This window comes from Labrus mixtus, chromosome 4, assembly GCF_963584025.1.
Source record: "Labrus mixtus chromosome 4, fLabMix1.1, whole genome shotgun sequence".
Lineage (NCBI taxonomy): Eukaryota > Metazoa > Chordata > Actinopteri > Labriformes > Labridae > Labrus > Labrus mixtus.
The window spans coordinates 5,068,664-5,096,212 of record NC_083615.1 but is presented as its reverse complement, the minus strand read 5'-3'; the positions used below and the strand labels follow the sequence as shown (position 1 = coordinate 5,096,212).

At 41.3% G+C, this 27,549-nt stretch overlaps 1 protein-coding gene across 1 annotated transcript in view; it reads right to left on the bottom strand.

Annotated features, from left to right (window-relative positions):
• Positions 1–26,724, bottom strand: part of ptprq (protein tyrosine phosphatase receptor type Q) — a 40,528-nt gene extending 13,804 nt beyond the window's left edge. Inside the window, exons 1-42 of the mRNA XM_061036965.1 lie at positions 26,680–26,724; positions 26,426–26,551; positions 26,196–26,340; positions 25,803–26,084; positions 25,472–25,689; positions 24,405–24,585; positions 23,812–24,186; positions 23,407–23,718; positions 21,618–21,920; positions 20,801–21,100; positions 20,392–20,522; positions 20,098–20,227; positions 19,847–20,000; positions 19,580–19,686; positions 18,484–18,581; positions 17,845–18,013; positions 17,002–17,262; positions 16,700–16,860; positions 13,946–14,057; positions 13,209–13,317; positions 12,155–12,269; positions 11,203–11,272; positions 10,885–11,084; positions 10,509–10,737; positions 10,285–10,413; positions 10,031–10,177; positions 9,715–9,878; positions 8,660–9,161; positions 8,372–8,533; positions 8,102–8,281; positions 7,904–8,011; positions 7,441–7,722; positions 6,199–6,480; positions 5,648–5,768; positions 5,466–5,570; positions 5,147–5,294; positions 4,402–4,573; positions 2,716–3,039; positions 2,355–2,630; positions 2,121–2,272; positions 1,195–1,336; positions 14–289 (exon numbers count right to left, since the gene is read on the bottom strand). Coding sequence (XP_060892948.1) covers positions 14–289; positions 1,195–1,336; positions 2,121–2,272; positions 2,355–2,630; positions 2,716–3,039; positions 4,402–4,573; positions 5,147–5,294; positions 5,466–5,570; positions 5,648–5,768; positions 6,199–6,480; positions 7,441–7,722; positions 7,904–8,011; positions 8,102–8,281; positions 8,372–8,533; positions 8,660–9,161; positions 9,715–9,878; positions 10,031–10,177; positions 10,285–10,413; positions 10,509–10,737; positions 10,885–11,084; positions 11,203–11,272; positions 12,155–12,269; positions 13,209–13,317; positions 13,946–14,057; positions 16,700–16,860; positions 17,002–17,262; positions 17,845–18,013; positions 18,484–18,581; positions 19,580–19,686; positions 19,847–20,000; positions 20,098–20,227; positions 20,392–20,522; positions 20,801–21,100; positions 21,618–21,920; positions 23,407–23,718; positions 23,812–24,186; positions 24,405–24,585; positions 25,472–25,689; positions 25,803–26,084; positions 26,196–26,340; positions 26,426–26,551; positions 26,680–26,724 — 8,005 coding nt within the window. The remainder of the gene's footprint in view (positions 1–13; positions 290–1,194; positions 1,337–2,120; positions 2,273–2,354; positions 2,631–2,715; positions 3,040–4,401; positions 4,574–5,146; positions 5,295–5,465; positions 5,571–5,647; positions 5,769–6,198; positions 6,481–7,440; positions 7,723–7,903; positions 8,012–8,101; positions 8,282–8,371; positions 8,534–8,659; positions 9,162–9,714; positions 9,879–10,030; positions 10,178–10,284; positions 10,414–10,508; positions 10,738–10,884; positions 11,085–11,202; positions 11,273–12,154; positions 12,270–13,208; positions 13,318–13,945; positions 14,058–16,699; positions 16,861–17,001; positions 17,263–17,844; positions 18,014–18,483; positions 18,582–19,579; positions 19,687–19,846; positions 20,001–20,097; positions 20,228–20,391; positions 20,523–20,800; positions 21,101–21,617; positions 21,921–23,406; positions 23,719–23,811; positions 24,187–24,404; positions 24,586–25,471; positions 25,690–25,802; positions 26,085–26,195; positions 26,341–26,425; positions 26,552–26,679) is intronic.
• Between the last annotated feature and the right edge of the window lie 825 nt (positions 26,725–27,549).

The window sequence follows — 27,549 nt, the reverse complement described above, 5'->3', positions numbered from 1 at the left end:
TAGAGCTGCTGACCTGATTCAGAAAGAGTGGCGGCAGTACAGTTTACACTGTCTCCAGGTCCGGCAGAGTTCACTGCGGTCACTGTGAGTGCATACTGCTGGTCTGGCAAAAGCCCCATCACGGTGTACTCTGGTATGGGAGCCTGGTGTGTGTAGGACTGTGAGTCTACCTCCAGAAGAATCTCGTAAAAAAGAATCTGCCCATTAGGTTTGGCTGGAGGTTCCCAAGACAGCTGAACTGAATCCCAGCTGACACCGGAGCACGACAGGTTACCCACAGCGTCAGACACTGAACACAGAGAAGTGATTCTAGCATTAGCTTTATTTATTCTGCATTCTCACAGTCGCTTCAAGATAAGAAAACTAACTTTCATTTTGGTATTTCACTTTATTTCATCATGAACAAATAGTCTTTGCACACAAAAAAAAAACAACTAGGTACATGAGCAGACTGTAGACATTTTTTTAAATTATGTATTCATTTTTTTTTACCAACAATCACTCCCACCTTTTATTTACTTTTGATTGCATAGCCAGGAATTCTGCAATAATCACCAGCTGTAACTGAGATAACATGAGCCTTGTCTAGCTCCATACTGATGAGTTTTAACAATGACATAAAGATGTGCTTTTCAACAAAAGACTCAAACTTAACTTCTCTGGCATAGAGTGTAGAATTAAAAACAATGATGTTTTTCTTTTTTTAAATGAGATGTTTTGAACCTTCTCATTTATTTTTTAGTTTGCATCCTTTGTGAAAGGAGCAGAACTTACTGGATGTGTGGTGCTATTACCAAAACACGAGCATCAGGAAATGTGTAACAGGATGCCTTTATTTGAATCAGGTTGAAGTAACAGCCATAAACTTTGTTTTTAAAAACGGACTTTATCATTTTTTATTTTGCACGTACTCTGCTGGAAACATTTGAACTCGGGCATAATAGGCTGAGTGGTTGGCTGAGTGCTTTTGGAGATTACTGTGGCTAAAATGAGTCCAGACATTTTATTCATCATTATGGGACTCTGTCAGGTCCACTTTTGTGTTTTTCTTTTTTTTCTTATTTTCTTTTTCAAGATATCTTAGAAAGAAATAGGCAGTAGCTATATAAAAGGGTTATGACATTGATTTGAAAATACTTGTTGAGCACCTCAATGACATCGGTTGTGTGTCCAGCAGAAGTTGTTTTACGTTACCTGACTCATTAGTTTTGAAGGTCACCGGGCTGCTGAACTGATTCCCATGGCCCACTCTGGTGTAACTGTAAACACTGATCTCATAGGAGCTATGAGGCCTGAAGCCTGATAGATACTCTGTTGTTGAAGGACCTGAGGAATTCTATATTTGTGAAAAGACACACACACACACACACACACACACACACACACACACACACACACACACACACACACACACACACACACACACGTATGGATAAAAATGCTACATAGGACAGTGGTTAAAAACTGTTTTTGCTGGCCCCACTTTTGCCCTGTCACTATACACAGCAACATATTGACATACACTAGACACACTGTCAACATGCTCTCTGCTAACAAATTCATATATTTTTTTAATATCACCATAAACATTGGCTGCAAAAAGTACAGAATGGCAGTTCAGTTTGTGACAACAAAATGAACAAACTGACGAGCAACTTTTCAAGAGGAAGTTAATTAAATGTGATTCTGCGCCATGAAACTTCTAAATATGTGATGTCTGGTAATGATGCATTTTCAGCCTTACATTCACCTGGAAGTCCTCTCACAAAATCTGCCAGGCTTTTTGTGAGAGGACTCACGATAAGTGAAAAAGGTTTGTTTTCGCCTGTCATATCTCTGGGCCACCCCTAGGGGTCCCACGCCCCACTTTGGGAATCACAGAGATTAAATCATCCAGCGGTGATTCATTGAGTCGATAACATCTTATTGTATCAGCACGTGTGTGTGTGTGTGTGTGTGTGTGTGTGTAATAATACTGCTGAGTGGTATTTGAGGTGTGAAATTAGAGCTACCCTCCGTGTAGCAGTGTGTACTCTTACTGAGTGGGGCTCTGGAGAGCGTGATGGTGTGTGCGCAGGTATTATTGTGGAGCAGCTTTTGGTGTGTGAAATTAACGTTACCCTGTGTGTGACAGTGTGTGTGATGAGGTCTCGGATCCTGAAGCCGTACTGTATCACCACTCCATTGGGCTCCAGGGGCAGCTCCCAGCTCAGCCACACAGAGACGGCAGTGTGGTTGTAAATAGTCAGGTTACGAGGAGGGGACATGGGGCCTGAGACGTAGAGGAAGTGTATTTAAAAAAATGACTTGCATGCATAAATACCATCTCAGTAGGATCTTCATCAAAAACAAACCTCCTTCATCAGTGTGCAGCTGCAGCAGCAGGTTAGGCCCCGAGCCTTTGCGAGTTGCAGCAGTGATAGTGAGATTATAAGCGGTGTATGGCAGTAGGTCGGTAAGAATGGACATGGTGCTGGGGGTTTGTGTTGTGTTGGATCCTCCTGGGCCAATGAGAGTGAGGGTATACTCAGTTATCTCGCCGTTGGCCTCCAGAGGGCGCTTCCAGACCACTCTGATAGAGGAGGATGACAGATTCCTGGTGGATACCAGCAATGGAGCAGAACTAGGAACTGAAGAACATACAGACATGTCAGTATCAAAAACAAGTTAAAGAATCAAACACCATCGGATGACGTATGTTGTTGACAAACTCACTATCATCGTCTGTTCTCAGGTCCATTGTGCTGGTATGGTTGTAGGCAGGGCCAGCACCAGTTGCAGGGGTAACAGTGAACACATAAGGGAAGTACTTCCTGAGTCTGGTGAATAGGAAGACAGTGTCAGTCGTGGTATGCTTGATGGTCTTGTTGACAGCTGGGGACGGCCCTTGGACGGATACGTTTAGGATGATGCCGGCCTCCTGTAAGGTGAGCAGGTAGTACGGACGTCCATTGGGCTCAAGGGGAGGGTCCCAGCTGACGATGATGGCCGTGGAGCTGAAGATCTGAGCCGACAGGTTTTTGACCGAGTCGCTTGGCACTGAAAAGGGAGACAAGTAAAACCAATGTTACTAATATTAAACCCAAGTGACAACGCCGGTTAAAAGCCTATTATGAGTATGTAAATTAGAAAAGCAATCAACCAACACACTCTTGACACTTTAGGGGAAATGAACAGCACACCAGTCATCATCATTATCTGTCATAACCATTGGCAGCATGGTTGTGATTAACAAAACACAAACAACAGCACATCAAGTAGAACAATAAGGTATGGCATTAATTCAGCAAAAGAGCAATGTGAAACAGTAAACAGTCATGAAAACAACATCAAGCACTTTTAAGAGCTCCTTCAGAGACATGTAGAATAATATGAAGAGAAACTTTTTACATCAGGAAAGAAAGCAGTTGAAGAGAAAATACTCAGCCTGTTCATTGTCTTGGTGTCTCCAAAAATAACACATGGTAAACAAGGTAGAAAAAGAGGGGAGATGAAGGGAAAAGGGGAGGTAAAAAAATGATGAATGAGTGGATGTGAGGGGCCGGGTGTGTGTGGGGGTCTGAGGCCCAGGGGAGTGAACCCCCCCCCCCTGCTGGGCTTGGCAGAATGAGAGAGACAAGGTGTCCTGGAGCTCCGATACTTGGCTGAGAGTTGAGCAGCTAGCTAGAGCACAGGCAGAGATACAGAGTCAGTATGACAAGTAATCATTCAGAGACAGAGAATACTTCACAAGCAAAATGTCGACAAGAAGAACTCAAAGTTAAAATCAGCAGACAAATATGTGACAAAGTCTGTGGCAGCTGTCTGCACCATTTTTCCCAAAATCACATAAAAAGAGATAAGCTTTACGTTCACTTTACTTTTTACTCTGAGGATGCAAAAAGCATGACTAAATATATCAGACTATTAGAATTTGAGTTTCCATTGTAACAATACAATTTCTGCTTTTATTCTGTCACAAAATAACCTTTCTCAAAGTGCATGAAGCTTTTTTATTGTTCTGTATGACATGATACAATGGTTCTGCCCTTTCTTTCTTTCTCTTTCCCCCTCTGTCTTTTGATTGATTTATCTAAACTGTCATCATGCATAGTAAAATTAAACACAAACTGGCTGTCTTTGATGCAAAGTGTCAGAGGCCAGTTGGACAGACGGACTCTTTTCTCCTTTAACTAGCAGGCTGAAAGCTACATCGTCTTTATGCAATTTTTTAGTAGGAAATTAAAGAGTTTTGAAAAAAGTGTGCAGACGTGTGACCAGCGAGACTCTGAGTCACTGTGTGCAGTAATCCTCTCTGTGTGTTGTAATTATATGCAGCGCTTCTTTTTTTATGTCTATTTCTTTGAACTCATTTCTAAAACTGTATGTCGGTTTATGTTAGTGTGTGATTGAATGACTGACCGTCCTCCGGTAAGAAGACGGTTATCGGATCACTCCGGACCCCTCCGTCCCCCTGCACGGTGCTGGAGGTCATCCACAGGGAGTAGTTTGTGCCCCCAACCAGCCGGGTCATAGTGTAGGAGAGGGCTGAACCAGGAGAGGCCGGGGCAGGTAATGTGGAAACAGGAACTCTCTGCAGATTAAAAAAAAGACTCTTAAGGTAACTCTTACTCTTTTAATTAGAGCAGTATCTGGTTTTTTTATACAGAGAGGTTACATTAGAATAGAAAACCAAACAATTTCAGGTGTTGGTCTACCTAAAGCATTTAAGAGTTCATCCTCTAAGTAATTTAGATATGTTAGAGCAGTACTGATATTTTGATCATTTGGAATCTGCATGACAAAACAGCCACTTTATTATCTGTTTATTGAATGTTTTAGCAATTAGCTTTGACTAACTCATTTAGTTAGCTTTTTACATATTCATCAGGTTTAACTGACAAATGGCAGTCTTACATCCTCTCCTTTTAGCTCTGTTTTGGTATTAATCATCTTCCTTGGTTTTTAAATACTTACACATATGTGCCTCTTTCTACTTTTATATGAACTATTTAAAAAAATAAATAAAATGATTGGCCAATCTTGACAAGTTTCTCTGGAAGAAGAGATGTTGAATCTCAATTCAACCAATTTATCAAAAGACAGATATTTTAAATCATAATACAAAATTGATTAGTACAGGTTTATTCGGCCGTATGTGACTCACCTGCATATTCACAGTGTTGTTATCAGAGTAGAAAATAGTGTAATGTACAACGATGCCATTGGGTTCAGTGGGAGGATGCCACAGCAAGGTGACGGAGGAGGCGGTCACATTTACAAAAGTCACATTCTGTGGGGGGTCAAATGGTTCTGCAAGTGAGGAGGCAAAGACAGAAAGGACACAGACAAACATTCAGACAAGTTAGAAAAAAATTGAAATATTTTGTATGTGAGGACGATGAAGCTATCTGTCAAAACTGTTTCATCAAACACCTGCATCAGTGGTGGTAAAGCTGATGTAGATCAGTACTCCTCCGTCTCCTAGCCTGGTCCAGCTGGACACAGAGGCGTTGTAGCGGCTCTGTGAGTCTACTTTAATAACCACAGATGTCTGAGTTACGTTCTGCCACAGCTCAGTTGTTTCATTCCTGACAAAGAGAGAAAGCATGCTGTGATGTCTTTTCTTTCTTTTTTTTAGCAGAGATGGTCAAATTGTGATACTCACCAAACTCTGACAATGTAGTAGAGTACTTTTGAATTGGCTTCAGGTGGCGGTTGCCATGACAACTCCACCTCATAGTCTGACAACTTTGTGGCCCGGAGGAACTGAGGTGGCGTGTCTGGAGCTGAGATTGCAGGAGAAAGACTTTCCAGTAACACAAAGCAGACCGTACACTGACCTTTTAAATAGAAACTGAAGTGATGAGTGTTTTTTTAATATATTTGCACAGGGCAAATAAGAACCTCAGTCTCAGGACCGAGCCAGAGGGAATACTGCGCTGAAAAGAAAGACTGTTTAGTTTTAATGACTCTGTTGTTTGCACTGCTCAGTCCTGATGGAAGACACGAGTGCCAGGCGGCGACAAAAACCTGTTATGTAACATTGTTAAGCATGAGCTGAAACAGAGAAATGTAAGTGAGGAGGAAACGAGGAGAGAAAAAGTCAGATTTAATCAGACACCCTTGAGCTCAGCAATGATGTAACCATGCAGGGTGCTGGAACTAAAAATCAAAAACCCTCCCTTTTCCATTTCCCCCCCCTCCCCTCCCTCTCACCATCCTCCAGTGTGGTGATGTTGAGCGGCTCGCTGCTGTAGTTCCCGGGCCCGACACGCGTGTGCGTTTGCACCGCAACGCGGTAGTGTGCGTACTTCCTCAGGTGTGTGATGTGGAGGCCGTTGGTTGGTGAGGTGAAGTTCAAGTAGTGACTTGAATTCCAAAGCTCCAGGCTGTAGTGGGTAATCACTCCGTTAGGTAGCAGAGGGGGCTGCCAGGTTATGTTCACCTCGCTGGGACTGACCGACTCGTAAGCCACACCGAAAGGAGGACTGCCGGGGACTGGGAAAGAAAAACAGACCAAATATGCACTTTAAAAATCTGCTCTTTTCACCATGTTCACATGTCAGCCATCTCCGTCAGGTATCATGATCACACAGGGAAGCTGAAATGTTGTTCTACTGTATTCCAGGTGTGCAAGTCATATGAAAATAGTGAATCTGACTTATTGTTACGTATTCAGTCTTTGTAATGTGATCAGTAACTTAAAATACTGAATAGTGAAAACAGCGCTTTTTAAAGGTATAACATCTTCTTTTGGGACTGATCAGCTAATTACAGCTATCTTAAGTCGGGAGCGTGCCTATGTTTATGTTTTGAGAAAATTCTTGGGACCATTGGGCTGTGGGAACATAGGGCTGACACCCTTAAAGTCAACAGCTAATTTTAGCAATGAACCAATGCTAGCTTCCAATTAGTTAGTTTAATCTTCTTTTTTTTTTACCTGTCACAGATGTTCAATCAAGCTAACAATATATCTATCACTTAAATATCAACTGTTAGAAACCAGTAAAGGTAGGTAAACAACCACTTACTGACATGCATTAACATTTGTTACTGTCACATAATGCAGTCGGTGAGGCTTGATTTTATTGCTCACTCTAATGTTAGCTAGCTAACAGTAATTGTAGGTAGACATGGACTGAATTCTGATGTTAGCTGATGCGTCTTCTCTGTCAAATCTCAAGGAAGTAAGTCAGCAAATATGTTGTCTTATCTGAAAAAAGGGCGCAATTCCCATAATCCATTTCAGTTGCTTTTAAAAAATGTAACAGGTTCCCAACATTTATACGATTTACAACCTTGAACACAGTAAACACCACTTTATAGCAGCATTTGAGCAGCCTGATCGTGATGTCACAGGGAAATGGATGCCACGTGAACACAGTGAATGGATGTCGTCACCACGTGTTTTTCAAAATGTGTGTTTTGGCCAAGGTGGGTGCATATCCGTCAACGTACCGTCCTCTCCAGACAGCAGGTATAACATTTCTGATGTCTGGTTGCCGTGCCCGTAGCGCGTGTACGCCCTCACGGATACGTTGTAGTATGAGAACGGCTTCAGGTCGATCAGAGTGACCATGTTAGAGGTCGTGTTCATCAACGCGGAGTAGGACTCGTTCTCATACATGACCTCATAATATTGGATCACTCCGTTGGCTTTCTCAGGTGAGGACCAGGTCAATGTAGCGGTGGAGGGGCTGGTGTCATCCAGCATGAGGTCCACGGGAGGGGAGTCGGGCTCTGAACGAGGGTTAAAAATGAATAATCCAAAAGTTATTTTTCATTGAATTAAATGACTGAATTGACAGGTAATTAATAAACACGTATCTGTAACCACACTGTGTCACTATTTATGTTTTTCGACACTACAATTTTCTTTTTATCGCTCTATTTATCATCTGTGTTTGAGTTGAGCACATACCATCCTCTAAGGTGTAAACAAAGATGTCGTCTTCCTCGGACAGAGAGCTCTCTCCGACAGCTGTAGACGCAGCTACACGGAGCTTATAACCAGTATATTTGTCCAGATCTATCAGTCACAGATGGTTTTACATGAGTATCACACTCGTATCATAAATATCACAATGACTGCATAGACGTGTGCAGCAAAGGTGTTTACCTGTTATCAGTATGCTGGTGGTGTCAGAAACCCACTGCAGGGCTTGATTACTGTGCAGGTTGAGGCCATACACAGCGTAATGTGTGATCAGCCCATTGGGGTTAAGAGGTGGCACCCAGGTCACTAGTATGGATGTGGAGCTGATGTTTTGATAGGACACTTCCAGCACCGAGCTAGGGACTAAACAACACACACATTATGAAACAAATCGAAAAATGGATAGGCACATTTTTAGGCAGGCTTTTTTTTTAGCGACATGTGACCACCCACCCTGCTCCCTTGTCTTCTCACTAATGTCCCTCGCAGGACCTTCTCCCACCGTGGTAGACGCAGTGACCCTGAATGTGTACTCAGTGAAGGGATTCAGATCTGCCACCAGGTAAGACAGCTCCTCAGACAGAACGTCCATCACCTCCTCTCTCACTGTCACGCCTACAGTAGTCATGCAAACACAAATGGTTATAGAAGACAGTATGCACACACAGGAGTTTTACAATTTAATAATCCGTCCATCGGGGCTTAAGAGAAGCGGTGTTTTTACTGTTAGTGCTCTCCCACCTGTGCTACCAGAGGCTGCTGCAATGCGTGTTGAAAAGTGTCCTGTTATGGATGCATCATGTGTGGATATGCGGAGCTGGCCTGGGGTCAGAGCCAATTGTGAGGAGTCTGAGGTCATATCCTGAGAATTTGATTGCTTTGTAAGCCAGGGTGGAAGTGAAGCAGGTGGCACAGATGTAAAAGAAAATGCAGCAGTCACTACGGTAGATTGAATATCTTCGCTGTTAGCGGCTAAAGAAGTGACTGAAGTGATGCCGGAATCATCAGAGATCATGGAGTCAGCAGTTGGTTGGGCTTCAGTGTTAGTAATGTGGTCGGCGCTTCTTAGCCAGAAACGTGTGAAAGCGGAAGCAGTAACGGCGGTGGGCAGTCTGCGAGCTGAAAGAGTTGCTGTAAAAGTCGGCGCGGGCGTCATCTCACTGAGCTCGGCGTTCCTCTTACGCCTTGGATTGTTCGGGACATCAGGAGGTTGGGTCTCATCCTCATACATACCAGTTGCGTTCTGAAGGAAGAAAAGTAGTGTTAACATTCTGTCTGCTGATTTTGATTCCTTCTGATTGGGTGCTGTGTAAAGCGCACTCAATACTTTTGACTCATCAGCCCCTTAAAACAATGTCGAGTTGAATCAGTGGACATCAGTGGACAAGGCTTGCGGGTTGCATTTAGATGGAGGCTGTTTTTTTTTAATGGAGCCTCTGACTTTAGAATTTTTCTTTTAGCATTTAAAGGGAAGTGGAAACAGCAGTAGTGTAGTGAAGGCTAATGTAATCCATGAGGTCATTGGCTAAAAATGCTTGCTAAAACAAGCTGTGGGTGAGAAAACGGCAAAGCACCGTTAAGCAGTATATTTATTTATTAGGTTGTTGGAGTGTTTGATGAAATCATAGTGAAAAGGCTGTTCAAACATCAATCAAGAGAGTGTGATCAATGCCCCAAAAAATGTGTATATGTACAGTAATGATCTGAAATGATTGACAAACAGTGTTTGATTAACATGGAGGCTCCGGCATGGTTGCTATGTATTACATTGCCAAGTACAATCATGTATGGCTTACCATTTCTGAGGTGAGGGTTATATCCTGCAGCAGGACCTCCTCAGTCAGCACCTGCAATTTGTACTGGGTGATCCGACCGTTGGGCTCGGCAGGGCTTTTCCAACTCACACGGATAGAAACTGAATCCTCAGCCACCGCCTTCAACTCCTGCACTGCACTTGGTGCTACACACAAACAGACAAGGTAGACTTATACTTAAAACAAAGCAAACACACACTCAAAAAAAAACCACCATGGCTATTGTTTCCTTTCGATAGCTAGTTGTAAAACCAAAAAAGAAAATGGGGTAGTGACGTAACTCTAAGAATGGTCTCACCTTCAGGGGGTGTAATTACATCCTGCTCAGCTGCTGGACCCACTTCTCCAGCAGCTTTTGCTCGGACAGCCACCGTGTAGCTTGTGTAGGGGGTCAAACCAGTAAAAGAAAACTGCGTGTCTCCTGTGCTGTTTTCATACAAATATCCTGTGGTGAAAACAAAAGAGTATGTAATGCTTGGCTGTGAATAAATGAAGAGTAAGAGACGGTTGATAAAGGCATTTGAGTTAGTCTGAGAGATTGTTAACAATTACCTGTAGGTCCATATAGGTAGAGCATGTAGCTAAATTTCCCTGTAATGATGCTGGGAGAGCTCCAGGACACAGAGATTGATCTGGATGTCATAGTCAATATATTCAAGTTTTGTGGCGGGTCTTCTGGGGCTGCCGTACAAAAAAAAAATGTATGTAAAAATCAACTTTGTATGCAGTAAATCAAATAACACAAAAAATTGCTGTCATGCTTCTTTTTCCCATACCTGATTCTGGCATGCGAACCATAGTGGAGGCTATCTGTCCCTCTCCGTCAGAGGTGAAGGCAGACACCTCGAAGAGATACGCAGTGTAAGGTCGTAGCTGATCGACTCCCACTGATATGGGGACACTCCAGGAGGCTGCCGGGGGTACCGCTGAGTGGGTGATGGGGGGTGATGACGCTGTTATCTCAAAGGGACTGGGAGTCGCACGGGAAAGGATGTCCGCTGCATCCTAAACATTCATGACCATACACATGGAGAAACGTACATGAGACAACAATGTAGTTTCTACTCTGCCTTGGTAGCATCTATGATTTCTTAAAAAAAAACGAACTACAGAAATAGAATGACGACAGAGGGCAACAGTATAATGAAGTACGTTGCAGTGTGGAAGTGCTCCGGTCATGATGTCCTCTGCATTGACCTCCAGTGTACGGACCGTCTGCCCAGTACGGGCGTGTTTAGCCTTGACAGCAAACTTTGTGATAAGGCCGTTGATGCGGTGTGGTAGGAACCAGGTTACCATGACGTTGGTGTGGTTTTGAGCGAATGCTGTCAAGTTGGTCACCAAACCAGGAGCTGCAGGAGGTTCAAACATAGATAAATGTACATACAACCTCAAAAACTGAATCTGTGAAAAAATGTATTTTCTTATATATCAGTATGCAAGTGTTTGGCCATGCGTGTTTATACCCACGGGACTCAGCTGTCTTTATGTACAAAGACTTGCTGAAGGCCCCGATTCCAGCTGGAGAAATGGCTGCTACCTAAAGGGAGAGAGAGAGAGAGAGAGAGAGAGAGAGAGAGAGAGAAAAAATAATTAAAAAGACAAACTTATTTTTGAGGACTGATATTTGTTTCAGAATACATTGAAGGGATTTTTACTGCTAAGAATATAAAAGATAACTTTGACCGTGAGTTAGGTATTTGTAGCATGTGATGACTTTAATAATGAACTCAGCTTTGCACAGGGTTTACTGAGCCACAAACACTCACTAAGGTGTGATGCAGTAATACGATACTTGACACAGAAACACACAGAAACACACAATAGAGTAGAGCGGTTATGATAACAATGTGTGTGTCGCTCTCAGAGTCCATTTGTATGAAGGTCAGTGTGGGTTAATGAATTCTGAAAACTAATAAGCACGATCACATTCAAGCTCAGTGACAGCAGACAGTGGAAAGAGCCAGGGCTGATCCATAGATCTGTTTACCTGATGAATAATGCAATCAAGATCAATTACCAGTATTCAGCCGGATCGAGAGAAAAGTCTTGTGCTGTTGGATCTGAGTTAGTGAGCCACATTCACATGATAATACAGGAGGCACGTTTCCAGAGACTCTGATGTATATGTACAGTATGCATTCTAATATTTAACTTCACGTGTATACACTCACATCCAGTCATCGGTCTTTTATGTATATGTTTATGGAGTATCCCATCAGGGAATACAATCTAAATACCTACTGTTTTCCTATATATAAAGCTATCATTGGTTAATCGTATGTTGTATCCTATGTTTTCAGTTTTTGTTTAAACTCTCTGTTGTGTTTTGTGACATCCAGAATTTTCTGTTTGGTTTTCATTTTTATAAGAATTCACCAAAGGAAAAAGTTTTTTTAATCTTGCATTTGAACGTTCTAACCTCGATGTGGTATGTTGAACCCGAGGTGAAGTCAGTGAGCAGGGTCTCTGGTATGTCCAGGTACTTGGTCACCTGTGTGAAGGTGGGATCAGGATAGGGACACACCTCCTTGTACCTAAAGCAGGAAACCACCTTTTTAAGATCATCACCTTCAAACTCACATCATGCATTAATGAACAGTTTGAGGCTGAATGAGAGACTCTGCTTCTACTCCATTATAGTCACTTGGTAAATATTGCAACGTTGACATATTTAACGATTCTTTGTTGTTAATGCCGTTTCTTATTAATGAGGATTTTCTCATTCAGTTCTAAAAATCTGCTATTGTTGCAATTCTTTGATTAAAGAATGTTTTTGCTAATTAAACTCCTGCATACTTAATAGGATAGAAAACTAAAATCGCTACCTAGATCTACTACAATCAAAATCCAGCTAACACATTAAAGCACCAGTGATCTGTAAAAGGGGCCACATGGCATTACAAGTAATTTTCCTCTTGTTACTTCTGCTACATTTAGCTGGAAATTCTTCTGTACTTTACTTTAACCCACTGTGAGGGGTTTTTAACAGGTTATGAAACAGACTGAACATAACACAGATACCTCTGTATGACCTACAAAAGGAACAAGACACATGTTTTACAGTAATGCTAGTGACCGCTGCCACTGTGTCACTGCCGGATAAGTGAGTTACAGCACACATAGAAGAAGTAGAACATGATACATTTAAGTGTTAAAGACAGCAGTAGGATTTTCTCACAATATAATTCAACTTTTGCATGTACAGGACATTATCAGCAAAGAGATAAGACACACCAGTTTGTTTACGAGGGTCACAAAACTAACAAAATATGAAAGCTGACAGGAGCTTTATTTAAGATTTAGGATGTCGGTAGGCAATAATTTGTTCTGAATTTCTGTATGACTATTTTAACAGTAAATTTAATGATCTGAATACTTTTTTCGGTCTTGAAAAAATGCATCATCTTCTGAGTCATTCCTCATGTTTTAGCAATACAACAACCCATGACAAGTTTTCCAAGAAGATGAATTACCGGATGACATATCCGTCAATATTTTTCGCATCAGATGGCATCGTCCAGGAGAGCAGGATACCGTTAGATCCGACAGCCTCTCCTTCAAGACTTGAAGGTGGACCAGGGACTGGAGGAACAGAGGGGACATGTGTGAGGAAGAGGAGGAAGGAAAGAGTGTCTTTTCTCATCCAGTCTTTTCACTTTCTTCATCAACATCGACACATTATTGTCCATCACAGTAAAAATACAATATGTGATATCAAACTTTTGTTTACCAAAACCAACAGAACACAGAATCATTTTAAGGATATTCTCGATGTCCTTGTAAGCGTGATCATCAGGGCGTGCATGTGTGTGTGTGTGTGGTTGTGTGTAAGTGTGTGATTTCGGCCGATCTCTGATGAACAAGGCCTTACACAGCAGTGGCATTTCACTGACATTCACTGCAGACCCATTCATCCTGCGGTTCAAAAGCCCAGGTTTAAGTTACCTTAGAGGAATTAAACAGAGAAGAGAGTACGCACACACACACACACACACACACACACACACACACACACACACACAAACATGGACACGCACACACATGCACACACACACATCTACTGTGCTAATTTCTGTCCCTGAGTGTTCGGTCATGTGTTCTTCGGAGGAGTGAGTTAAACAGCAGAGGGCAGAAGAGAACCTGCCGAAACTTTGTACACCCCAAAAAAACAAAAACAAAACCAAAGAATGTGAGCATGTGCATTTCTCACCGCTCTCATTGGTATTGATCATGCGGCTGACTCCAGGGCTGATGACTGAAGACGAGGATACTGTGACTGTTGCAGTGTATTGTGTGCCTGGACTCACACTCACCACATCAGCCTGTGAAAAACAGCAAAACATACACACACCCTGTCACAACATACACACATATTGTTGTTGGTAATATACTCTAGAAAAGTGGTTCCAAACCTTTTTTTTTCTAATATACCACAACTATAACTCCTTATCCAGTTGTGAGTGTGTGTCTAGATGGTAGATCATTTTAAAGACATTTTAATCTTTGTTTTTTAGGTTGTTTTTTTTTGATAGGTTTGTTCATTTTTCCATTAATCATTTTAGCTTTCGTTAAGCAGAAGCTGTATTTCTTTTAGTTATTCCTTACATTCAACTCAGTTTCTAATTTCTGTGAATCATTACCTTAAATGTTTAAAACCTTGCTCTCACAGTTTCAGTATGGTGATCGGCTTGTTGGGGTGAATCCTGTGCGTTTTAGTTTCTGTAGTTCATTTTTAACTAGTACAATAGAGATAAGAAAGGTCATTTATCGCTAGGGGTCGGAATCACCAGTGTCCCCACGATACGATATCATCGCGATACCTGAGACACAATACGATTCTATTGTGATTTTTAACATTTTGCGATACGCTCAGAATTGCAATACAATATATTGCGATTAAGCTTTTTCACTGCACATTATGTCCACTACACTAAACTAAATCAAGAACTGTTTTGTCAAATAACGTAAAATCTGTTCTTCTCACCGTCTTTTTATTTGTATTTCAGTCGAACTTGAACATTAATTATTAACAATGCAACTTGTTCAAAATGGATTGCGCAACCCCTTCAGCAGTTAAAAATAAAAAAAGCATATCTAAAATATCATATTAAAAATATCGATACTTGGCGGACATGAGACAATAAAATATCGCCACACAAAATATTGCGATACTATACTGTATCGATTTTTTACACAACCTCTATTTATCGCACTCTGACTTCTGAATGATTCTTGAATTAAACAAACGTAACAGGATGTAAATAATTTAAAAGCTTGATCCAAATACATAACGCTCTTAACTAATTTTCCATTCCTTGTTTTTCCATCTGTCATTTGTTTATGCTTCTTTTTGCATCCAAGCCTGAAGTCACTGTTCCTTTAACATAAAAACATTTTTTTCAAAAAGCACTTGCACGTTTGTCAAGTGTTAAAAGAACCAAGTTCCTTCTTCTTCTCTTTTTTTTCAAACTTGAATTGAATAGTTTTGCCTATTAGCCTAAAGATGTAAGTACTTATATTTCCCTTTTAAAAATATGATGTGAATATTTCTTTTCTCATTTGAACCTCTCCTTTTTTTCAAATTAGATCACCGACTGACAGCGGCAGAAGATAAATGAGATACATACACCCCTGGATCAGGATCTCTGCTGAACAACTTAGTGGAGAAAAAACAGTAATCCTCTGATCATTTTCTGTAAATACAAGCGAGAATAAATCTCACCGTAGAGATGGGAATTCACTTTGTAAAGATCTGCAACAGCACTTACTCAGCCTTCTGTTGTTGTGAAGTATCATGTGGCATACTGATACATCACCACAACTCTATTTGAGGAAGATCCTCAGCCATCTGTTTCGGTATGAAGAATCTCAAGTTGTGAATGGATGACACCTTGTTTCTGCATGTGGTTGCACTTGTTTGTCTTAATACTTCGCTTGGCATACCCTGGTGTTGCAGTGTATTTGCTTTAATGTGTGTTGTGGCCAACATTAACACCTCAGAGATCAGTGTGGTAGATGGCAATGTGCCGCACTATTACCTTATGTTACCTCCCCGAATTATGACTAAGCATTTTTTTTTTTTTTTTAACATCTGCGCCTGGTCTTCTGTGTATTTGACTTTTGACTGTGGCTGCAAGCCTCCTAAATGTGGATGCATGTTAAGTCTAATAGACTGTGCGCCAGTGCAAGATAATATGATGAAGTCTTACCTGTGAGTCTATCTGCCCCAAGCAGAGTGTGAGCAGCAGGATGAGACGAGTGAAGGCCATGCTGGATAGCAGGGTTAGCTTAAGTTTAGACACAGCAGGTTAGAGGCCTCCCAGGTACAGCAGCATCCAGAGTTAGTAAATAATCATTAGTAGTGGTCTACAGGTATTCCACTGAGCAGAACGAAGAAAAAAAAACACCTCAAGATCTAGAGGCTGGTTAGTGGCATGAGTAAAGGTTGCAGGGTTAGTGGGCCCAGCATAGGATATTAACAGTTCTAAGCTTGAGGTATTCCAAATTTTTAGGTTCTGGCCAGGGAGGGCAGTGGGTCCTTTCATTAGCACAAGGCTAACGTTCTCCCCCCTGCTCTCTCTCTCTCTCTCTCTCTCTCTCTCTCTCTCTCTCTCTAGGGAAAGCTGCTTAAGCAAATTAATGATTCAGGGTTGAGCTCATAAGGCCAACTCAATAAATAATGAGATCTATTACTCAACTCTGTGTTCTGTGTGCTGTATGTGTGCAGGGTGTGTAAGGTTACATTTCGGGGGATAACTGACACCTGGCAGACGGGAAGAGCTAGTGTGGGGAAGGACTTGGTTTGAACGGCAGGAGATATATAATGTGTGTATGTTTGTGTGTGTGTACATACAGAATAGTAAATCAGCTGCCAGCCTTTGATGCCCGGCTGCCTCTGATGGTATAGTTGTTATATTGAGTTTATAAGGTGTACATTCAAACATGACGTTGTTAGTGTGTGTACCTGTATGTATCCCTCACGTGCGGGGTGCACTGTGACTTTTCCTTGGTTTGGCAGCAGCCTCACTTGATAATGATCCACACACCCCTCTGCCTGCTCCCAACGCAGCGAGAACTCACGTGCAGACACATTCATCTCACGCAGTCCTCGTACACGTGCCGGCACTCATGGTGGACAGGAAAGAGAGAGAGAGAGGGGCGCAGAGTTAAGGGAAGTGGAGAAAGTGTCGCTCATTTACTGAAGAAGAGATCGGAGCAGGTGATAGTATTCGGGTCGTTGACCGACGCGGTAGTTGTTCCCTCTACCTGTGGTCACGGTAAGAAAGGCAGCGCTCCCCGCGGTCACTCCCCTCACTCGCTCGGCGCTCACGTTGTAGCTGCAGCCGTCCACCAGTCCCGTAACCACAGCAACCCGCTCCTCCTTGGGCACGGTGAGCGTGTTCGCGGCGGAGGTGTTGGCCACCGTGACTCTGTGGAAGTCAAACCCTCCAAGCGCACCATCCCAGCTCACAGACACGGAAGAAGTGTTGACGTTTCCAACATGGAGGGTGCATATTCCTGCTGGTCCTGGAAAACAATTATACCTTAAAGTTTTCAGCATTCAAGCCGTGATTAAACCACAAACGAAGTAAAATACAGGCTGAGAATGTAAAATAATGTAAAATAACTTCAAAATGACATTGAAAAGCTTAAAACAGGAAATTCTTTAAATTACTTGAAGATCCTCTGATGAACTTCTGGTTTGTGAACTACTATTTAGTAGTATCCTATAATAGTAGTTTATTATCCCATGGCAGATTTTGTCCTATAAATGTGTAGGTAGTGTTTACTAATACAAATGTAGTTCTGCTGACTTTGAGCGGTCAAACTTCTCAGTCACTGTGAATCTTTGTCATGGTCACTGTAAACAAAGTTTCTGTTCATGCAGCATGCCTTAACTCACAAATCTACTTAATAGAAATTATAATTCTTGTCGATGATAATGTGGTTGCTTTTGTAGGTCATATAGAGGCATTATAATTCATTTCAGTCTGTCAAATCCAACCAAAAAACATTTCACTGGAGCTTTAAGAATCACCATCGAAGTTTGTTTCCCCCGTTCAGGACAGTGCATTAAAAATCTTCTCAGAAATAAGGTGTGTCTCTTACGTGTGCTGAACTCTCTGTGCACCTCCTGACTGGTGTCTGAGTCCAGCACACTCCAAACACTCACACCGTAGTCCGACCCTGGGATCAGTTTTCTAATCTCATAACTTGTGCCCCGGACAAGCACCTCAATCCACAACTTCCTGTCTGTAGAAAGCAGGCCAAAAACGAGCTGAGAAAACAACAACAACAACAAAAATCATCAGTCACTTTCAAGTTTTATTACAAAATTCAAAACTTGACACATTTTACATTAACATTACTTTATTTCAACCAATTTTTTGTCTATTTTTGTAGATGTGTTTTTGTATTTGTGTGCACAAAATGTGCTTGGTCATTCCTCCTGGCTGTGGCTCTACAGAGGTCATATATCTTTAAAGGGTTGGTAACCCAATCTGTGGTGTGACGACAACGGTTGCTGAGTAACCAACAGGTGAGTACAAAACCTGACTGGGGCTGATTGGCCTGTTCTGTCCTTAAAAAAAATGTAATTACCGGTACCAGTAATGTTCTGTGTAAGAAAAATGACTTAGATCATTATGCTCATCTGCCCAGAAGTTACTACAGTGTGTAACCTAATGTGTCTGGGTCCATCTGTGATTGCTTTTTGAAACAGATGCAGCAGCAGTATTCATGTCTTACCGTGTACCCCTCCACCCGGCCTGGCGGTGGGCTCCAGGTGACAAACACCAAAGTCACTGCCTGCTCTGAAAGACTCACTTCTTGTGGCTCTCCAGGCTCTGAAGGAAAGATTCCCTTTAGCATATGACAACATGTACTGCACACTTACCATCCTTTAACCTGTAATACACACTTTAATAACTTTTTTTTTAATAAGGTGACTTGAGTCAGCTGGGTGAGAGTAGTTTAAGTAAATGAGTACAAAGATTAAAAAATACTTTGTAACTTAAAGGAACATTTTTTACCAAATAGCAATGAACAGTATTTATGTAAAACAGTTCCTCAAGTATCAACTTGGGCCTAGCTGCAAAAGCACTGCAAGTCAAACACATACCCATTCTAAAATTGATATTTTCACATAAACACGTCCTGAGTCCAGATCAAAAATCGAGCTATTTTCTTTAATGGTACGAAATTATCAGGTGAATTTAACTTGTCTGTTTTGATTTTATGAAGGATAATTGATAGTAAGGGTCTGGCTGATCTGACTGCTGGTCTGGCCTACACTACTTCCATCTCTTTGCCTGTTTCCAAGCTGCCCAAAAGTTTGTTTGAGACAGCATTTCCAATAAAGCAACTGACATCGATGTGTCTCAAAAGTCCGCTTCAGAAACCAATGGGTGACGTCATTGAGAATACATCCATGTTATATACAGTCTGGATTTAACAGCTTATGAAGTAAAATCAGGAAGGCAAAGAGACAGGTGCTTAATTTCCTCTTTATCTGGTGTATCTAAGCTGCAAAGCATGTGCTTGTATGTCCTGTGAGACAATGATTTATTTGATTCAACCATCTTACACTGACACAACTTTATAATAAATCCCTTATCGGTCTGTGAAATGAAACCGAATACACACCAAAATCATTTCCTTTTTCCCCTTATTTGATGATCTAATTTATTTTCTAGTTGTATTTGCATACTTCTGTTCCCTTCCAACTGTTCATTCACAACCACATTCATTTGGTTATCCAAGTCCATGAGCACATGTGAGAACTCACACACACAAAATGCATTTGGTTCAGGGCGCTTCATACCTCTAAAATTAGTAAACTTACTTGTATGGAGGGTTAAAGTAGAAGGTTTACTCCTTCTTTCCCTGCTGGTGCTAATAACTTCTACTGTGTACAGGCTTCCAGGAGCGAGGCCTTCAAAGCAGTAATATCTGTGTGGACACAAAGCCTCCAACAGTCAGAGTATTTAGGTACAAACTATGACAAATCTGTGGGCATATGCTATTTAAAAAAAAATAAAAAAATTTGTTCTCAAAATTGTGATTCCAGTCTCATAAAACGGTGAAAATATTTGAATTGAGTGACACTGACCTTGGCTCCTGATCAGAGACGATCAGCTCATGACTTGACGTTGTGTTTTTTAATGACAGGATGAGTGTGCTCACCACTCCCCTGACCGTGCTCCAACAAACGCACAGGGATGATGTGGTTTTATTGACAAGTGACACCTCGACTGAAGCGGGAGCTGGGATATAAAAAAAAACAAAAAAAACAATAAGTAATGTAGTAAACATATTGATCACTGTGTGTTTATGTATGTGCGCGCTTGTGTGTGTATTTACCTGCTGTGATATTGATATTGATGGGTGAACTGTCTGTGAAGGCCTCCTTCTCTGTTCGTATTGAAAAGTGGTAGAGGCCGCCTGGAGTCAGACTTGAAAATGTTGCACTCTCATTGAACACTTTCTGCACCTGCAGCACACATTATATATATAAACAACAAATCTGTCTAACAGCCTCACTATCATTTTAACAGTTGATCATTTTTCACACAAAAATCAAAAAAATGAAAATTAATTATTAGCCTCATGTACAGGTGAGAACATGCACATTTGAATTTTTCTTATTTGTTTTACCATGTGTGAATGGTCACAGTTGAGGCAGATGACCTCGTAGATGTGAGCCAGTCCTTCAGCTGGGTCCCAAACCAGCTCTATGGACGACTCTGTGACCACACCCTCCCTCACTCTGATAGGAGGAGCCAGACCTGAAAATAAAAATACCCCAAAAAAACCAATTCTAATTACTCCTCTTACATAGTAAAAACTACTAACTGTTTTTAAGAGGGAATCCTGATGACTGCATTGCCTCTATTATCATAAAGACAGAAAAGAGGTGAAAATAAGAAAAGAAAAAAAGAATAAAAATACAAAAATTAATCAAATTTAACATTTTAGTAAATGGAGCAAATTAAGAAAAAAAATCTACACATGACATTTTGCGATGAAGAAATAATAATTTTTTTAAAGAGTGTGTGGAACTCGCCTGTTTTAAAGGGATGTGTGTAGTAAGGTGCTCCCAACTGTTCTCTGCTGGTGCTGTACACCCCCAGCTGGTACTCAGATCCTGGGCTGAGGCTGCCTAGACTTATGATGTGGACACCAGCAGGCAGGGAGTACCAGTCACACGTGTACCCACATGTTCCCTCACAAGCAGTGTCACACACTCCTGGACACACACACACTGTGACTCCATCGATCACGCCCAGCTGTGGATGCTGGATGAACAACTGTGCGGAGTTTGCGCCCACTGAAAGAGGGACCACTACCTGAACTGGCAGGGGCTCTTCAAGGGCAGAGAGGAAAAATACAAAAATCATTTTACAAATAGGTAACAATTTCTAGGATGTGTTTTAAATCGAGGCAGGCGTAATCATAAACATTGAAACGGGTTTTTAATCGTTCAAACAAAGTCACGATTCCTCCCTCTGCCAAGCAAATATTCAGAACGGTATCTGATGCCAATATGAGGCTCCATGCTTTACAGATTAGTCAAATCAAATGGATATCTTCCAGAGTTACAGCCTGTTTAGTGCAGAACGTCCCTCTTTATCTTACAGTCCCTGCAACTCAAAAGGAAACACTTTGTGGAGAGAGACAAAGAAAGAGCCTCATACTGGCTTCAGAAAAGCTTTGAAGAACAAATTAAGGACTTTGGATTCTGTCCCTCATCATTCGCCATGAAAACTCATTTGGTATGGATCGTTTCCCTGCCATCAACACGAGGAATGATTTCACTGAGCAAAATGTTCATGTGTCCCTGACTTGTGTTTACGGTCAGAAAGTCATTCTGTTTCTCTTACTTGTGGTATGTTTAATGCTGGTCCTCTTGCTCTTGTCCTTTCCAATCAGTGAGACCACTCCAACTTCATAAGTCTGGCCTGGAGTAAATGAGCCCAGATCAACACACACAGACTCATTAACCCAGAGTGCTGCAGTACTGGACTGGTTTACCCACAGAGAAGACCGTGAAGTTGATGTGGGGTCAACGAGGGGTTGGGATGTGACATTATAACCGTCTGGTGGGTCATCAGGCGGGCTGGACCAACACGCTGTCAGAGTTCCTGTCGCGCTTGACACGGCAAGACCACAAGGGGCGTCCATCTCTAAAAACACAAAAAGGAGAACATCATTAAGTTGTTAGATAAAAGTTGTCAAAACGAGGTTATGTCAGATCAAAGTCTGCAAATCCTAGCTGGGCCAACTACTGAGAACATACCGTCAAATTTAAAACATATGTCCTTTAGTTAGCAAGAACAATCAGAACATTTCTGTAAATGCAGAATGTTGAAGGAATGGACACAATCAAAAGATGTTAAAGTCATACAGGTTCAAGTGTAAAGGTGATGATTTTTTGGAAATTTGGACACCCTTCTTTAGATATAGTGGTAAAAGACTTACAAATTCTGTACTAAAGGGAATGATGGATCACAGCCCAGAAAACAGACAAAGGGATACATTATTTTTTTCAAATGTATTTTAATTTTTTATTTGTTGCCCTTTATTTTATGCGGTTTTCTAATCTTGCTTAAAAGACATTGCTTTTAATGCTAAAAAATGTTCAATGTAAAAGAAAAAAAAATGCTGCCTCACTGTCAACTGTGGTTATTATACACTGTTTCCTGCACAAGCTTGGATGCCATGGCATTCTTCGTGCCATACTTTGTGGTTACAGGCATAACTATTTTGTCTATAATGTATGGGGTGTGCCATGTGTCTGAGATATAGATGAGAAATGTAATTTGTCGCCAATGTGTGTTGTTTGTTCTGTTTCACTGTTTGAACTGTCTGTATCTGTGTTTAAAAGTGAAAAGTACAATAAAAATATTTTTGAAAAAAACAAAAAAAAAGATGTTAAAGGAAGGAAAGTGGTAAAAAAAATAATTATTATTGACAATAAAAAAATACCAAGTGTGATTCAAGATTTTAACCCCAGATATATTGAGCACAATGTCCTATACGGCCAGGGTCATGCAAACATATTTGGAAACCACTTAGTTTGACTATAATGACTATTCATTAGGGCAGGAACAAATGCAGTAAACCCTAGGGACCTTTGGATTGATGCTGAAACTGTTTTTAAAATGACTTTCTCATACAGTAACTATCTTTTAGTGAAAATTATCTCCACTAGCAGTATTATAGAATTAGTGTAACTTGATTTTCCATATGTATATTTGACTCTATATTTAAAACTACACTCTTAAAGATGATTTTTTTCAGTGGTTAAACTCCAGGTATTATATACAGAGGCTATAGACTGATTCCCACCCTTGGCCATTTACTGCATGTCATCCCCCACTTTCTCCCTTTTTCCAACTGTATCAACTTTACCGTTCTCTCAATTATGGCAAGAAAGACCAAAAAGACATCTAAAAAAATCCTACTTGACACACTCCTCAGGTTGCAAAAAACAAAATGCAATTTACATTCAGTACAAGTGTGCAACTTAAGAACACATTTGTAGCAACTTAAGCTTCAGAAAGGCATTTCCTCAAAAACCACCTCACAAAAAAATCCAACAGCAAGAATTTTGACATCACAGAACAAATTCTTGATTTGACCAAAAATCCGTAACATCACATAGCTTACCAGTCCATACAGTCACAGGTGTCTGTCCACAGCTCTCTATCCCATGCTGGGTGACTGTGTACACTTCGACCGTGTATCTCCTGTAGGACTTAAGACCTCCAATCACAGCGTTGTACGACTGCAACCCAACCGCTTCAGGTAACTTGGAGATGTTGCGCATTCCAACTATTCTCTCTAGATTTGAAGTCAAGTCCACGTAGCGCACAACAAATGTACATCCAACCTTAAACTGTGCGTCTTTCTGCATCCAGTGCAAACTAATCTGACTGACAGTAACGAGGCCAACGGTTATATTCTGAGGAGGAAGAGGTCCTGTAAAAAATGAGAACATTGCATTTTAAATTAACACCTGTTTGCATTGAAATGTTGTTAGCATAGACAATGACAAGTTGACAGCAGACTCACTAGTAAAGGCAGTCTGTGTTTGTGCCAAGCTCCAGGTGGGGCCTGCAGGGTGAGAGGCTAGAAGAGTGAAGGAGTAGACACTCCCTGGAGACAAACCTGCCACAGTCACCCCTCTGGAAGAGAGGGAAATTGGGACCCTGACAATCTTTTTAATACTACTCTTGCTCTGTGTCACCTTCTTGTCTTTTGACTTCCCGCTTCTATCTTCCCCCACTTGTCCCAACTCTTCGATAGCCTCCTCTTGATACTGAAGGAATATCCCAAAAGAGGAAAGATTATGTGAGTTTAAGGATAAGAGGTCACTCCATCGAAGCTCGACATGATGCTCTGTCACCTGAACCAGGTCGAAGGAGAAAAGGGCAGAGACTGGAGGGGCTGTGAAAAAGAGAGAAGAAGAATAACATTAAGGTTACCTGAGGAGAAAGTAAGGGGAAAATTATTATGAAGTATTTTGCACTTATACACACATATTTTATATTTTAATATTTTATCAGAGTGCATTCATAATTTTATTAGCGATATCCTAAGAAATTGTCAAATAACATAAATGCAAAAGCTCTGATTTGTAAAGTGACAATGCAGAACTTATTTACTCTGGAACTGGCAGATGAAGGGTAAAGGGATGTTACAGAAAAATGGAGTAAGAAAGTATCCAGGTCCTGTGGCATTCATCTGAAGAGCGAAACAGTCCGTCTCATTGGCTGGCAGTGATGACATCACAGCTTTGGTCAGGTTATAGGCTGAGCCATCAGACCACAGAGGTCGCCCCTCCATCTGTGGACATGACACACATCCCCCCCGTCTCCCTGTCATTAAAGTGAAAGTATTTGAAAACAAAACTCCCGTTAAAGGAGTAACTGCTGCCACAGCGATTTAACTGTTTGGAAAGTAAACTATTATTATCACCTCACAGGGAAGTAACAGAACTTTACTGATGATCAAAATGATTTATTTTGACCAATTCGTCAAACATAAAATAATTGTTTCCTGATAAAGATTCCTTTATACAAAAGGTTTGCATAATGTTTATTATATTTCCTGGTTAATTAAAGGTTAAACAAAATATTAATACAATCTCAGTAGGCACATACAGAAGACCTAGAAGAGTACTCTTGAGTATTAAAAGTGACAGGAACTTGCAGAAAGTGTGATAAAATGTTGTGAAGGAAAATATTCCAATCTGCTTTCCTGCAAAAATGTAACTATAGAGTATATAAAGAATTCATACCTAATAAATATTTAATCTGATGGTTTTCTTGACAAATCACTATCTTAATTACAAAATGCTATTAAGAAAATGTTACCATCATCATTAAAATAGTGTGAAAATTCTCAAATGAGATCCACTGAGAACTGGGTGATGTCATTATGCATAACTATTCACATTCTTGATGACACATTATCAAGTATCTTGCAATGTGAACTGAGAAGATAATGGAAAACTGACGATGTCTTTTACATATCTAAAAACATCCAGAAAAAACAAGGTTTAAAAAAATACAGGACAAGCAACTCTGTGGACAAAAATAATAGTTTTGATGTGTTTTTGAAAACTTCTAGTCGATAAGTGATAATAACAAGGTTACTAATGTCTCTTCACAGTTGAAATGAAAAAGAATCTATCCTCCTCAGTACCTGTACATTCCCTAACAAGGATTACCTGCTCGTCGTTGAGGCCAGTCCACAGCAGCAGCAGGTTGTTTTGGCTCAGCAGGTGGGAAAATATAAAAAACTGATCTTCTGAGGTCTTCAGGTCAGCCAGGTGACTTCCAGCTGCCAGGTGTCTGCAGCCGAGCTGGGCTTCCCTCCAGGTTAAACCTGTCCTTCTCACGATGTAGCAGCTTCTCCCATTGGCCAACCAGCCAGGGGCGCACTGAGCTGGAAACACAAATCATTGTAATTAACACAGACGGATTACTTCATGACATGCAGTCCATTTTAAAAGTTGAAGATCAACAATGTGATCGTGTTAAAACAAAAATGTACAATACCTGTTTCCATGCTGATGCCGAGTCTCTGCTTCAAGGACAAATAAAGGTGTTTGAGCTGCGTAGCGACCACAACTTTGACCTTGAAGTGTGAGCCAGGCCGGAGACCTCTCACGGTGTACTCAGATTTTGTACGTGAAGAGTTGATGTTCATGTGTGTTACAGTTTGTGTGTGAGCGTTGTATAAACTCAGGGTGGAGAGGCTTTGTTGTTTCTGAAGTTTCCATGTCAGGAGAGCGGACGTGGTTGTGGCGTTCAGATGGAGAGAAGACAGGGGGACTGGAACTGGACACAAACACAAAGGGGGAAGGAGAAAGGAGCGGGTAAAAGATAACATCAACAAGCCTTCATTAACAAGCACTAATGTACTTTTAATTCAGGTTCACAGAAACTCACTAAAGTGAAACATCTTTGTCTCAAGAGTGGTGTCATTTCTGCTGGATCTCAGTGTGATGGTGTATCCTCTCTGGTCCTCGATCAATCGCAGTGTCATTTTGCAGTCAGGAGAGCATGCTGATTGATTGACGGGCTCCACGTACACCTGCAGAAACATTGTGACAATTTACTTCTAAAGCGGTTTAAACTGCGATGAAAATATCTGCTATGATCACCAGTGGTGTTCTTACAAGATGGTTACTTGCAGTCCTGCAGGTGACTGAGTATGCGTCTGGCTCTGGAGTTGAGGGGAAGGACTGAAAAACAACTTGAACCTCAACAGGGACCAAGTGTTGTTCACAGGTCAGCATTACCACCTGAGGGAGAACAAGTCACTTTAGGTGTCACAAGTTAAAAATATACATCATTTCCAACATTTCACAGGGATTATAATAACCTTAATGAAAAGGCTTTTGCAATAACCTGAAGTACAAAAAAACCTTACCTGACACAAACTAGCCAGTAACCACAGACGATTTCTTGTCCCCATTGAAAAGATCACTCCATCATCCTCATCCACTGATTCACGTCAGCCACAGCGTCACTTCCAAGACGAGAAACAACAGATCCCGTCTTTGCTTTCAGCCATCCGTGTTGTCATAAATAAACCCCGGGGCGGCTGAGTGTAACATCGGTAGTGGAAAGTCCCAAACTATTTGCGTCGCTGACGCAGAGATGAGCGTAAAAAAAAAAAAAAAAAGTTCACGTTTTGTTAAAAACAATTGAGCCGAACGTTCAAGGCTGCATACGCACCCTCATGCGGATGGATTACAAAATCATTGGCGTGTTAAATCTCAGAGAAACATTTTGTTTGTCTGTTTTACCTTCTAACAAGAGTCTGGACTTTGAATTTAGCGCGCACTCAAAAGTCAGCGTTCAATGGCTGTTTCCCCCTGAGAAGTGAGCCCTTATGTGGAGGAGAGAGAGAGAGAGAGAGAGAGAGAGAGAGAGAGCGAGAGAGGGAGGGAGAGAGAGAGAGAGAGAGAGAGGGGGGGGGGGGAGAGAGAGAGATTGTGCATGTATGACTTCAAACCCAATTTGTTCTGGCTCTTTGTTTGGATAAGAGCTGGTCGCCATGGTAACCACAGGGCACACGGCCACTTTGGAGACGGCTCCTGATGAGAGGAGAGGTGGGGATAATGGGGAGACTGAGGCGAAGAGTAGAGAGATGGGAGCTGTGGCTGGTATTTGTGTATAACTTGAGATGCCATAAGCAGGCAAAAATCACCAGTTTCAGTCTCTGGATGGCATACAGACAGTCACATCAGACTGGTCTTGTTTGCAGGACTTCTTGGAACCCTTAAAATAAGCTTTT